Source organism: Dendropsophus ebraccatus, chromosome 11 (genome assembly GCF_027789765.1).
Source record: "Dendropsophus ebraccatus isolate aDenEbr1 chromosome 11, aDenEbr1.pat, whole genome shotgun sequence".
Taxonomy (NCBI): domain Eukaryota; kingdom Metazoa; phylum Chordata; class Amphibia; order Anura; family Hylidae; genus Dendropsophus; species Dendropsophus ebraccatus.
The window spans coordinates 57839161-57853817 of NC_091464.1; the positions used below are offsets into that span (position 1 = coordinate 57839161).

Here is a 14657-nt window from a genome sequence, read left to right on the forward strand (position 1 = left end):
TGCCTTAATTCAGTTAAAAGGAAACTTCACACACACACACGTCACTCAAAAAGGCCACGGCACTCCTTTGGATTCTGTGTGTGTGTGTAGATATACAGTGATACATTGGTTTAAGAGTAACTTGGATTGAGAGCTCCCTGTACTGGGTGGGATTGAAAGTCGGGGAGGGGCACGGTTTGCATAGCGGGGTCTACAGCTCTGTACTCTGACCCAGGAAGTCTCCCTCACCTTCCAAATCATAGCAGATCCACTTCAGGCAAGGGACAAGACTTTGGGGATAATCTCTTCATAGCCTTAACCCCTATTTCCCCGGACATAGAGTGGTGTATTTGTGTGCCCACATATGCCCTGCTCATTCCTTCATTTTCCCTGCAGTCTGTCAGCCCTTGTGTTTCCCATCATCTCCATTACTGCTATAATTTGCCTGCACTCACACTCAGCTATGCACACTGCTGCTATAATGTGCTTGCACTCCCACTCAGCCATTCACACTTCTGTATAGAAAAGTTCTGTCACTGTCCTCCTGCACAGCTCTCTGATTCTCACTTCCTGATTGGTCCATGCTGAACACACACCTTCCCCATTGTGATCAAGTGACCACACAGACCCCTGACAGCAGCCATCCTTCTCTATTCTAGCCTGTTGTATTACACTACTGCATTATGGGGATCTGCAGATTCTTCCTTTATCTACAAACTGCTGCTGTTTATCAGGTTTATGCAGTTACTATACATTATACTCCACATGTTGATTGCTATACTGTACAGCATGGGTCTCCAAACTGCGGCTCTCCAGCAGTTGCAAAACCACAATTCCTATCATACCCGGATAGCTAAAGCTTTGGATTTGGCTGTCCAGACATGATGGGAAATATAGTGTTGGAACAGCTGGAGAGCCGCAGTTTGGAGACCCATGCTCTACAGTAAGTTATATGACATATCAAGCTTTCTAAATGTTTGTTTTACATGTTAAGAATAAAAATCTTTTTGGGGTGTGGAACCATTCGTCTACATTTCAGTGATTCCTTTTAGGAAAATTTGCTTTGGTTTAAGAGTGATTTGGATCACAAGCATGGTCCCAGAACTAAATAAATATATATATAATATAGTACATGTTGAGAAACATACTGTATGAAAGAGCAATCACTGTGCACATACTGAACAAGAGATGAATACTCCTCTAAAGCTTGCAGAACAGTGAGTGCAGCTCTGCAGTAGGTGTGTGTGTGTGTTGTAATGGACAGTATAGGGAAAGCTAAATGTGAAGATAGTGTATAAATAGATACGCATAATACAGCTGTGGTGTAAAGTATTTCTTATAAGCTTATTGATGGGTGTTTCAGTCACATAATTGTCATGTGACCCCTGATACTGTGGTGCTGGAGGGTGCAGGATTCTACATGACAGCCAGTATTCTGTATTTCTCTCCATTCACATAACTACGATAGAAACAATTATAAAAGCCTCACTCGTATTTCAGAGCTTTTATAGATGACGACAGAAATATCTGCAAATGCCTAGCAACCACTCTACATCCGGGCCGAAAATAATCCGCTGTTGATATTTTTCATTTCCCTAAATGTCAGTGCATCAAATCTCACAATTACCGGTGAGAATCCTCTCATACTGGAGATCCGTCCTCCATCTGTGGGGGGGGGGGGGGGGCGTCATCTGGTCCACTGGGGATGCACAATATGATGTGTGTGCCATAAGTTTTACTATGTCTCCTTCAGTAGCTCAGTTTTGTTTTATTTTTTATTTTTTCTAAATGTATGCATTTGTATTGAAGCGTGTGTTTTTAAAGAGACACTACTCAAGATTTTCATCAGGCTAGAAGAATAGACAGGAGATTGCCTGGTATCTTAACATGACAGGAAGTTCTTGGGAATAGCGGTGGGGCTTAGACACCATTGACTGTGTGGGATATGTAAGGGAGTGGGATAGCTAAGTAATGCTGATGACCTGAGGCAGGGATCATTAGGGGTTTACTTATGGAATAGTTGAGGTTTAAAGCATTTTCTATATGTGTAGTCACCTCCTTCTTGCATTTACTAACCTTTAGCCCTTTACCCCCGCAGAGCTGCAGAAGCCGTTATGAAGGGGCAAGCCGAATCCATTGTCCTCTTCCACATACAGAGCACCTCAAACAGCAAAGCTGAACGCACTTCAACTCCTACGGTGGGTGGGCTCCTAATATTTTTTGATCTTTCACTATTATTTATTTTGCCGTATGTTTTTTTAATTTTTCGCTTATGAAATGTATTGCAATTATGGCAGACCGGGTCGCGTCTCTACGTGGAGAACTAAAAGCTGGTTATAGGCAAGGCAATGCCTTCATAAGCTTCTCCACAAGTTTGGGATCATTGACGGGATTTAATGCTTAGTTTCTTCAGATGACTATAAATTCAGGCAACCAAGAATACCCTTCAAAAACAGTACAAACCAGGGTGCTGGCAGTCTAGAACTGAGGTCCCTTACTAAGTTTTAGGAATAAAACGGAGTCCTCCAAGATTAGAAAAACATAGCTGCTTTCCTCTGTTTGAAAGAAAGCGGGAATAAGCCCTAAGAACCCTTTTACATGAAAAGATTATCATGCGACAAAATCATTAAAATTGTTCAAAAATGCTAATCTTTTAATGTTTATGCAGCAATGATCAAGCAGCTAATAAAAATCTTTTCATGTCGATCACATCTTTTGAGCTGACCATAAAATCATCGTTAACCCTTTAAAAAACTTTTCAGTGTGTGTACCTGTTCGTCTGTAATTACGATGATTCGTTTACTAGAGTGTACGGACGCTCGAATATCGATTTATTTTATTTGTATTTCCCCAGGCCGCTCGTTTGCAATAGTTTATCACTAATTGAAGAAAATGAAAAAATTATTTTACCGTTACTTAGGCTTGTTATATGTTTGTCCAGTTTATCTCTGACAAGGGGAGAATTTCTATTGGCGCAATGTATGCAGTGAGCTCCCCCTAGTGGCTGTTGCAGGCACTAAGAATTGTATGATAGGTGTAGAAAGGTTGCATTGTGTGACTGTATTAGAATTGTACATTTCCGTAGAGATTTAATTACCTCCTTTGTCTTCTATTACAGAATACTCAGATCTCTACGAACATTCGCAATGAACCTAAAGCAAATCCACGGGCACCTACCCCCCAGGAGCAGAACCATTCGCAAGCGGCCAAAGTGCAATCGAATCCGCCTGGTCCGGCCCTGCCTTCCAAGCCCCCGGCTTCTCATTGTCCGATAGGGCAGGACAGCGGCGGGGTGGTAGAGAGCAAAATTGCAGCCAGCAGTCCTGCCAACTCTAATGTACTACAGACTGAGGGATGTGGGCAGAGCTCCACGCCCAACAATCAAGCTGCCAGCCCCATATCCCAAGGCAGCGTGCCCCCTCCCGTAGACCCCAAGGCAGAGCCCAAAAGTTCCTCGCAGCAAGTACCCAGCGGGGATCAAACGTCACTAGGAGACAATCCCGATGGACTTTCTCAAGAGCAACTGGAGCATCGAGAGAGATCTTTACAAACCCTTAGAGACATTCAGCGGATGCTTTTCCCAGATGAGAAAGAGTTTGCCATAAAAGATATCACAGGCCAAAGTGGGGGACCTCAACAAAACCCTGGAATGCTGGACAATCCTCAGAAAAAACTTGAAGGCCCTATCCAGGCTATGATGGCTCAATCGCAAAATTTAGGCAAAGGCCCCGGGCCCCATCCAGACGGTGGCATGCCGTTTGGGCCCCAAGGACATAGGGACATGCCTTTTTCACCAGAGGATATGGTTCCCCCACCTATGAATCCTCAGCCTGGTCAAGACCACCTCGACCACATGACCCCGGAGCAGGTGGCTTGGCTAAAACTGCAGCAGGAATTCTATGAGGAAAAGAGACGTAAGCAGGAGCAGGCGGTGGTGCAGCAGAGGTCTTTACAGGATATGATGGTACACCAGCATGGGCCTAGGGGCATGGTCAGAGGTCCTCCACCCCCTTATCAAATGAACCCTGGGGAAAATTGGGGTCCTGGTGGCCCCGAGCCTTTTCCAGACGGTATGGGCATGCCTCATCCCATGCCCCCGAAAGGTATGCCTCCTCATCCAAATGTGCCTGCGAGCCAAATGCAGCGATTGCCTGGATTTGTTGGCATGATGAATCCAGAGATGGAAGGACCTAACGTTCCCAATCCTGCATCCAGGCCTGGGCTTCCTGGTGTCAATTGGCCAGATGAGGTGCCAAAAATTCCAGACGGACGTAATTTCCCTCCCGGACAGAACATATTTAGTGGCCCTGGACGAGGCGAGAGGTTTCCTAACCCTCAAGGGTTGCCGGATGAGATTTTTCATCAGCATGTCGCGGAAAAGCAACTGGGCATGCCCCCCGGCATTGGCATGGAGGGCATCCGGCCGGTGATGGAAATGAACAGGGGCATGCCACCTCAGAGGAATATGGAGCCAGGAAGTGGCTTGTTCCCGCGTATGCCTGGAGATGCAGCACTGAGCCCATCACGGATGGAGTTCCATAAGGGAATGCCTCCGAACATGGGCCCTAACAGAGAGGTAGAGTTCGGCATGGGTCCTGGCAATATGAACATGAAGGTTGACATGAACCTGAACGTCAGTATGAATTCTAACCAGCAGTTAATGTCTCAAAAGATCAGAGACGTTATGGGCCCCGAGGAAATGATAAAGATGAGGCCGGGGAGTACGGAGATGCTTCCTAACCAGCAAAAAATGCACCCTGCGCCCTTTGAGCACTCGCAACAGGACTATGGCATGGGCTCCAGGCCTTATCTTAACATGTCCCAGCCTCCAGGGGGTGTACTAAGGAACCCTAGAGAACAGATGGGGCCCGATCAAAGGACTAACAGCCGGCTCAGTCACATGCCGCCTCTACCTCTCAATCCAAACAATAACCCAGGCAACCTCAACGTTGCTCCCCCTGGTCAACGCGGCCTGGGCCGTAAGCCTTTGGATAACGTTTCTGTTTCTGGCAGTCAAGTGAACTCTCCTGGCATGAACCCTTTAAAGTCCCCAACCATGCGCCAGGTCCAATCTCCAATGCTGGGCTCCCCCTCCGGTAATCTTAAATCCCCCCAAACGCCGTCTCAGTTACCCGGAATGCTGACAGGACCAACAGCTGCAGCTGCTGCTTCCATTAAGTCCCCGCCGGTCATGGGGTCTGCTGCCGCTTCCCCTGTCCACTTGAAGTCTCCGTCCTTACCTGTACCTTCCCCAGGTTGGACGTCGTCTCCCAAGCCTCCAATGCAAAGTCCAGGAATCCCCCCTAACCAGCACAAGCCACCACTGGGCATCACATCACCAGCCATGATGGGCAATATGGAATCAGGTGAGTTCCTCTATTCATTGTTATACGGATTGTATGATGATATGGTGCATACAGTATCCCAAGTCTACAGGCATGGGCTCACTGTATTGTAAAGAAGGAGCAGTGATTTCCTTTGTGTGTAAGGGTATATGTTAGTGAAGCTTGCGCTACATAAGGGCCCTTGCACACGGAAATCACGTGGATAAGCTCCAGCGGATTCTGTGCATGCTCCTGATTGAACATCTAGTCGTCCCATAGGCTCCATTTATAGTTCGGTGGATTCCGCCATTTGCCCGAAGAATTGACATTCTTTTTTGGGCCAACACTGGAATCTGCCTGAATACAATGGATCTTCAAGCGGAAGCATTGGGGGGCGGGGACGAACGCATGGAATCAGTCAGAGCTTATCCGCGCAATTTCCTTAGTGGGCAAGGGACCTAAGTGTTTATAGGCTGCTGATTTTATTGCAGAACTGTCTGCAATTGATTAAGTGATCTGAAGTTTCATGGGGAAGAAATTTCTACGACAAATCTGCTGTATATGAACTCTCCTTAATGGTGCGTTCACACCTACGGGATCTGCAGCTGATTTTCTGCAGCAGATTTCATTTAAATAACTGAACACAGCATCAAATCTGCTGCAGATCCTGTAGGTGTGAACGCACCCTAAAGGGATAATCCAGGATTAGAAAAAGCACAGCACCACCCCTGTCCTCCGGCTGTGTGTGGTATTACAATTCAGCTCCATTACAATTACCCCGTGTAATAGGACTAGTGATTCACCAGCGAACAAACAACGGCCGCTTCACTGGCTGATCGGTCCCTTCTGTCCGTTCAGAAGCCCTCAAGAATGTATGCATGTCATTGGGTGGTCCCCGGGGGCTTCTGCCATCCCCACTGGCCTTGATTGATAGGTCCTGATGGGTCCAGGGCAGAGAGACCCTGCTGGAGAGCGCCCGGATGACTCCTCATAATCTTACAGGGCATTTTAGTTGGGTTTATTGATACAGATCCCAGCATTTCATATTACATGTATTTTGAACATATTATATGAAGGTTGTCACTGAGTTACATTCTGTATTATACTCCAGAGCTGCACTCGCTATTCTGCTGGTGGAACAATAGTATAGAATATAACTCATTGGGGGACATTTAGTAAGGAGTCTATTGTGTGTGACTCTTCTAATGAGCATTGGTGGATATTTTGTTCCAATATCTCGTCACATTTATTGAAATGTAGCCCTGCCCTAGTTAATGTATGCAAAAAGTCGCACAAATAGCGCTGGCGTATTCGCCTGGTACTGAGCGGACGTAGGCCTGCACCTGTTTGTGCCACTTTTTTAAAAGTTGCAGATGATAAATTGGCCCTAATACCGGATGGTGCAAACCTTCTGGTGTATCAAAAAGGGCAGATTAAAAAAAAAAACTTGCATCTTAAAAATATTAACCCATTGAATACTGGTTCATGAAAATCCAATTATTCACCTAAAAATAGGCGCAAAGTCCTTGATAACTTCCCCCATTGTCTGTATTCATTACCGTTCTATGTATCTGGTTCTGCCCATAGTAACCAGTTAGGTCTCGACCTTTATGTTGCCATGGCTGTGATTGGTTGCTATGGGCAGTGTTTTGTCAGATGATGAGTCTGGGCCAGTGACCTCTATGCAGATTATTGGCTATGTAATGTGTGAGATGCCAGTGTAATGAATGCAGTCCTGGTGTGTGTACGGGGAGGCAGACGCCGCGGTCATGTGACCACCTGGATCCAGGATTGTTACTATCTAGCAGATAATTTTCTCCCCTTCCTCAGATGGCTATTGATCTCTGTATTGCCGGAGGCTGCGGTTACCATGGCAGCGGTGTACAATCCTCCAGAGAGACGTCCATGTTACCTCCTGGACACTTCATATATTGATGCTAATAATATGGTCGGGGGGAAAAATGTCTCGCCTCATGCAGACGCCCCACAGTGTGTTGCAGTTCGGAGGGGTTTTCCCATCTCAGAAGGAATTGGAGTCCAGCTCCCCTAGTCATGGCGCCCCCAGTCACACAGTGATGGTGTATCACACTAAGCAAGAGAGACATCACTATGTACAAAACCCCCCCACTGGGCTAATGGGTCACATGGCATGTCACATGTCCATTGCAGAGCTGCTTTCTGGCAGGGAGTGATCATGTGACATTTCATGACTCATCAGACGCAGAGGGGTCACACACTGTCCTATGGTCAGCATCAGCCAGTCATGTGACAGTGTCCGCTCCTGCTTCTCACTTGGTACCATGTGTCACATAATCACAGTTTAGGACTCTTGGGTGTGATCATGTAACATAGATAGAGGTCACACATCACATAATTCTTTTTCAGACTTGCTGACTGGCTGAGCGTTATCATGTGACTGCTATCACGACTCATTGGGCACAGCAAGTTGTACTGGAGTCATGGAGTGTCACATGGTATGTCAGTAAGCAGGAGATCAGGTTATAGACACCAGCTGGAGTCTCTTTACATAGAGACGCTGCCCACCTCAGCCAGTGACCGGTGTGGAGGACTCTCATTTCTACAGACAAGGGGGGAATTTTATCAAACATGGTGTAAAGTGAAACTGGCTCAGTTGCCCCTAGCAACCAATCAGATTCCACCTTTCATTTTCCAAAGAGTCTGTGAGGAATGAAAAGTGGAATCTGATTGGTTTCTAGGGGCAACTGAGCCAGTTTCACTTTACACCATGTTTGATAAATCTCCCCCAATGATTCTTAATTCTGTCATTTAGGATAAGAGTATATAAATATGGATTGTCCGCCCCGGACATTCTAACATATTTTGCTTCTCATCACTTTCTGCTTGTTGTTGGTGAATGGAAACAGTCATTGAGTTGAAAAAAAAAAGGTACAGACCTGCGGCTTCTCACAGTTTAGTGTTTGTTACAATGTGTCGTCAGGCTGATGGCTCTTCACTGATACATTGTAACAAGATCCAGCTGTATACCACCCTCTTTGGATGTCTGCGATCTATTGTCCTGGGTCATCGCCTGTATACTGTTACCAAGAAAACTGGATAGCCCCAGTGTCATGGCGTTCCTTGATTCTAGATCAGTGTTCCCCAACTTCTTCACCTCCCCAGCAGGTTGTATATTGGGGATTTCCTTAGTATTTCAAAGGTAATATAGTTATAGTAGGTACATCAAGTGTTCTCTATATGGGTTATCCTCTCATAATTGCTGTTGGGGGAAGGTGCACTAGGTTGTTGGTGACTGGATTATTCCCTGGCTCTGCTTCCTCCTATTCATGTCTGTCTGTGTCTCCCCCACAGGAGGGCCCCCTCCACCTGTCAGCCAGTCTGCTCCAATAAATCATCCTGGAAGTCTTCCCTCCAGCACTAGCTACACAATGGCACCTGAGCCCACCCTATCCCAGAACCCGCTGTCCATTATGATGTCTAGGATGTCAAAATTTGCCATGCCCAGCTCTACGCCCCTCTACCACGATGCCATCAAGACAGTGGCTAGTTCAGACGACGATTCCCCTCCTGCCCGCTCACCCAATTTGCCGCCTTCAAATAACATGTCAGGTAAGTCTGTGGGAACTGGGTGCCCAATCCGTAGCCAGGAACAGCCATAGAGTATAAATATGGGTCTGCGTCTGTTCTCCCCCATGACATAACTTCTTGCCCTGTACTCTAGTGGAATAGTGGATGTTTGTCTTTACCATCTAAATTTTGCTTCTTTTTCCCAACCTGCAGCTTTCCAGTTGTTGCAAAGCATGATGGGAAACTGCAGGTTGGGGAACACAGACCATGCTTGACAAGGACTCTCATGATTGCATGATCATAGAGATTGATAGCCACGACTACCAGAGTTGTCATGTCTTTGTATTAGTCTGATCTCTAGTCTCAGTGCTGTCTCTTTAAAGGTGGACTCCTCAGGATAGACCATCAGTATCTGATCAGTGGGGGTTGAGTAGCTGGCACCCTTAACCCCTTTGCCCACCATGAAGTACCTGGCGGCGCGAGGGAAGTTTAGCTCTAAACGGCGCCGCTCCCAGCTGCTATCTGCAGCCAGGGAGCAGCTCTGTTAGCTGGCATGGGTCCCTTTGCCACGCAGGCTAATTAAGCATCTAAATGCAGCTGACAAACCTGACAGATGCATCTAGATGTTGTGCTCCACACTTCCCTGGTGTCTATTGGGACGGATCCGGGGGAGTTCTGTTCTTCAGGCCGGGCCTCAGCGTCGCAATGACGCTGATCCCGGCTTGGCAATAGATTGCTGTGGCCCGCAGCAGGCCAAAGCAATGTATCACCGATCTGATGGATCTTTGCTGTGTATAAACACAGCATTGATCTCTATGAGAGATCAGTGCTGTGTATATACAAGTCCCCCAGGGGGACTCCTAGTTGATGTAAAAAAAGTCCAAATCACCCCCCTTTTCCCATTTTATAAATATAAACAAATAAACAAACATATCTGGTATCAGCGCATGTGTAATCACCCAAACTATTAATTTATCAAATTCCTGATCTCGCACGGTAAATGTCGTAAGCGCAAAAAAATTCCAAAGTGCAAAATTGCGCATTTTTAGTCGCATCAAATCCAGAAAAAATGTAATAAGTGATCAAAAGTCGCATATAGGCGGCAATCAAGGTACCGATAGAAAGTACAGATCATGGCGCAAAAAATGACACCTGACACAGCCCCATAGACCAAAGGATAAAAGTGCTATAAGCCTGGGAATGGAGCGATTTTAAGGAACATATATTTGTTAACAATGGTTTGAATTTTTTTAAGAGCCTTAAAATAAAATAAAGGTTACACAAGTTACATATCGTTGTAATCGTACTGATGTGAGGAACATGCATAACAAGTCAGTTTTACCCCAGGGCAAATAGCGTAAATGCAAAACTCCCCGAAATCAAAACAAATTCTTTTTTTTTTTTTTTTTCATTTGATAGCGCAAATGATTTTTTTTTTCCGGTTTCGCAGCATATTTTATGGAAAAATAATGCCTGTCATTGCAAAGTACAGTTGGTTTGGCAAAAAATAAGGGCTCATGTGGGTCTCTAGGTGAAAAAATGCAAGCGCTATGGCCTTTTAAACATAAAGTGGAAAAAGCAAAAGTGCAAAAACGAAAATTGGCTTTGACCTTAAGGGGTTAAAATCAGGACTGTTCTGTACATTGTGTAGCAGCAATGCTAGGTTACTGCCACTCGGCTCTCATTAAAGTGAATGGCACATAAGATGTAGGAACCCAGCTTGGCCACTACACAATGTATAGAGCTGTCTGCACTTTAGCGGTTTGTTAGGGAAGCCCATGACATCAGGAATGACATCACAAGTGTTCCCTTGGCAGAGTGGGCCTGGAGACACGCAGAGACTTGACCTCCGTCTCTCTGTCCAGATGACTGGTAACAATTGTCATGAGCATCAAATCACCATTATCACTGTGTATGGGGTTAGTAGGGTACACATGCTGATCATTGATCAGAGCAGGTGTCAGCACCCCGCTGATCACTCCAAATGCAGCGCTCCAAACATTTTATCTTTAAGATGTTCAGCCGGCGAGATGTTTACTCATTGATGTGTGTTCTTCTTCCTCCTTAGGTATGGGCATGAATCCCCAGAATCCTTCAAAAATGCCGGGTCCTCACGGCGGCGTTTCTATGCCGACTCTAAGCCCAATGGGAATGACGCAGCCACTTTCCCACGGCGGTCAGATGCCCTCCCCGAACGCTATGCCACCCAATGTACCACCACATGGAGTCCCTATGGGGGCAGGAATGATGCCACACAATGCTATGATGGCTCACGGTTCTCAAGATCCCCCCATGGTGCCTCAGGGACGCATGGGTTTTGCCCAAGGATTTCCGCCAGTCCAGTCACCTCCGCAAGTCCCCTTCCCTCACAATGGCCCGAATGGGGGACAGGGAAATTTTCAGCCTGGAATGGGCTTTCCGGGAGAGGGACCTTTAAGTCGCCCAGGCAACCTGCCCCCAAACGCAGACCCAGCACTTTGTAAGTCGGGTTGCCCATCGGGGCCGGATTCCTTTGGTGTTATGGGAAATAATATGCCTTCAGTTTTCACTGACCCGGACCTACAGGAAGTCATAAGACCAGGGGCATCGGGAATCCCTGAGTTTGACCTGTCAAGGATTATTCCATCCGAGAAACCCAGTCAAACACTGCAGTATTTCCCTCGTGGGGAAGTTCCAGGCAGAAAGCCTCAGCAAGGACCTGGTTTTTCACATTTGCCTGCTATGATGGGAGAACCAAATCCAAGAATGGGTCTTCCTATGGCTGGCATGGGAGGACCTGGCCCAGTGGATATGCCCGGCCACAATTCTATGAGGCCTCCAAGTTTTATGCAGCAAGGCATGATGGGACCTCATCATCGCATGATGTCACCAGCACAATCCGGAATGCCTGGCCAACTAACTATGATGGGAAATCCGGGAGGGGTGGGTATGATGCCAGGGAAGGAACGAATGCCCGGAGTTCTCTATAGTCACCCAGGTCCTGTGGGCTCTCCTAATATGTTGATGTCCATGCAGGGGATGATGGGACCTCAACAAAACCTCATGATTCCCCCACAGATGCGACCCCGAGGGATGCCTACTGACGTCGGGATGGGTGGTTTTAGCCAAGGACCTGGTAACGCGGGGAACATGATGTTTTAAGCTGCTACAAAAATGAACCTATTACAAATTGTAGACGTGAGATTATCTCTTGAGGAATCTTAACATATAAGGAGTCACATTTGGCCATGCAATAGGTGAAAAAAAAGACCCAAATTTGTCAATTTGGAGGAAACTCAAGAATGTATGAAACTGTCTGAGCATTGCTTTCATTTATCCAAGGTGTTTCTTTTTTTGTTTTTTTAAAATTTATTTTTAAAAAAATATTTTTGTGGACTTGGGTATCCCATGATGGCACCTGCTTTTGGGGAATTAAAAAGATTAAAAAAAAATTTAAAAAAGAAAAAAAATCTGTAGCTGTTTTTGAAAATTTGCCATTTGTCATGAGTTGCACCATCCTGTATGTTTACGTCGTTCGGATTGGCTTCTTACAGACACCTGGTTTATCTTTTTTTTTTTTTTTTTTTTTGTGTACTGTACAATATTGTAAAAGGGATTTTAGCAGAAGCGCTAGTCTTCGCGTGTGAGAGGAGATTGCATCGATTCAATGCTGTTTACTTTTTTGTGGCGGATAATCCGTTGTCAAAAAAATTCTTGTTACTTTTTTTTTTTTTTTCTTTCCCCTCTTTAACTCCAGTGTATAGTAAAAGAAAAAAAAAGACAAAAAACAAACAAACAAAGACCTCATACAGAAAAGAGTATTATTAAAGAAGAAAAAAAAGCACAAAATGACTATTAAAGTCCAGTTAGTCGATCTCCTTTCTTTATAAAAAAAAATCTTAGGGAAAAAAATGTAAAAAAAGAAAAAAAAAATTTAAGAAAATTTAAAATTATGGAGAGTAAATACAACATTCATTTTACATTTTTTTTTTTTTTTTTTTTTTGCTCCCTCCGGATCTCATTCTCTTGTTCTATGTGGCTTAATGTCTCCTGGTTTTTTTTTTTTTTTTTTTTTTTTTAAATTCTCTGCACAATGTGTAAAGTTTTTTGGACTTTTTGGGGAGGGAGGCTAAAAACTCTAAGAGACTGAATTTTTTTTTTTTTCCCCCCTCATGCTTTTCCTCAAGAAGCCAGACTTTATGCTGTTACATACATGGACAGTGAGACCATATGCAGTTATCTCCAGTCATCCTGTCTCTGAGCGATCCCGAGTATTTCATGATGTGGGAGTGGAAACCAGTTGTGGGATTTATATATATATATATTATATATTATATATTTTTTTCTCTCTCCATTTTGTGACGGTTATTTTTTCACTCTTCCTCTTGTCCCTCTTACCCGTCCCCCCCTCCCTCCAGCGTTAAACATTCTGTGTAATCTCCATTAAATTTGGTACAAAACCACTTGCCAGGGCTGTGGTGTCGGAAAAATAAAATATATTTCTTACAAAAAATGAGCAGTGTGTTTGTTCTGGGGAAAATGTGTGTAAATTTGTATGAAATGTTTTTTTTTTTTTTTTTATGTGAAGTTAAGGGGTTACACACGAGTTTTGTCTGCTTTTAAAACAGTTTATATCCTGTTTTTTCATTTCTATATATATTGTTATGCCCTTGTGTGAATTAATTGTGATGACATCTCATTTAAACAGTGCTTTACAGCTGTTGCAAAACTAGTTTTGAGGCAGATTGAAGACTTCTGCCTTTTTAAAGAGGTAAAAAAAAATACTAAAAAAAAAATGCTGTAGAAGTATAAAGCATTGCTTACCTGTCTACCCACATTCTGAAATAGCGTAATAGGGTATGTAATCCTCTCCCCTACTATGTTCTCTCACTACTTCCTGGCTAAGCTGTTGCTCAGTTCTTTAATTTCTAGGCTATGTTAACACAGTGTACAAACAACGGCCGTGGTTTAGCATGTTACTGCAGCTGATGTTGGCGTAGGGACGTTATTCTAGTACAAATGACTTCTCGGTGTGTCTTGACATAATCTCCATAGACTTAAATAGAAAGTATGGTGAAACGGGGTAAATCAAAGTACTATGTGTAAACAACTTTGAAATAACGGCCACTGTTCGGCAACAACAGCTACAAATAAATGACATTAACATTTTTTTGACGGCTTGTGCGAATAGAGGATGTTATTTAATGCATAGTTTGAACGGCTAGCTATTGTTTGCATTGACTTCAATACAGATCATTTACCCCTTAACAACACAGGGCGTATATTTACGCCCTGTGGCTGCCTCGGGGGGGGGGGGGGGGGGGTTCAGAGGGAGGCCGCGCGGCGACCCCCGCTGTAAACCGCCGTGGTACCGGGTGCCGCATGTAGCCTGGGACCGCGGCTATTAGCGGGCACAGTCCGATTGCCATGCCCGCTAATAAAGTAATCAGTAAACCCGATCGGTTGTTAAGGAGGAGTGATCTCCCTGTCTGCTGCCGGCCGGGCTCTGTGCCGTAATGGCGCTGATCCCGGCTCGGCACTCGAATGCTTTTGGCTGCAGCAGCCGAAAGCAATTGAGTGCATATCTCATTGATCTATGCTGTATAAATATACAGCATAGATTACAATAAGAGATCAGTGTGCTTATACTAGAAGTCCCCCAGGGGGAATAACCTTAACCCCAGGGGAATAACCCTAACTCCAGGGTTTGAGTCACCCCCCTTTTCCCAGGTTATAAATAAAAATAAATAAACAAACATGTTTGGTGTTGCTGCCTGCGTAATTGTCCAAACTATTAATCAAATTCCTGATCTCGCACGGTAAACTGCG

General features: G+C 44.9%; 1 protein-coding gene across 7 annotated transcripts in view; it reads left to right on the plus strand.

Moving 5' to 3' along the window:
* The window catches only part of BCL9 (BCL9 transcription coactivator), a 134422-nt gene extending 121626 nt beyond the window's left edge, over nt 1-12796 (plus strand). For 6 of the 7 annotated variants that reach the window (XM_069944648.1, XM_069944651.1, XM_069944650.1 and 3 more), the window contains 4 exons: nt 2078-2177; nt 3098-5345; nt 8634-8891; nt 10918-12796. In XM_069944648.1, the coding sequence (XP_069800749.1) occupies nt 2078-2177; nt 3098-5345; nt 8634-8891; nt 10918-11990 (3679 nt within the window). In that variant the 3' untranslated portion in view covers nt 11991-12796. The remainder of the gene's footprint in view (nt 1-2077; nt 2178-3097; nt 5346-8633; nt 8892-10917) is intronic. The other variant, XM_069944653.1, reaches the window with a different exon arrangement.
* The last annotated feature ends 1861 nt before the right edge of the window (nt 12797-14657 follow it).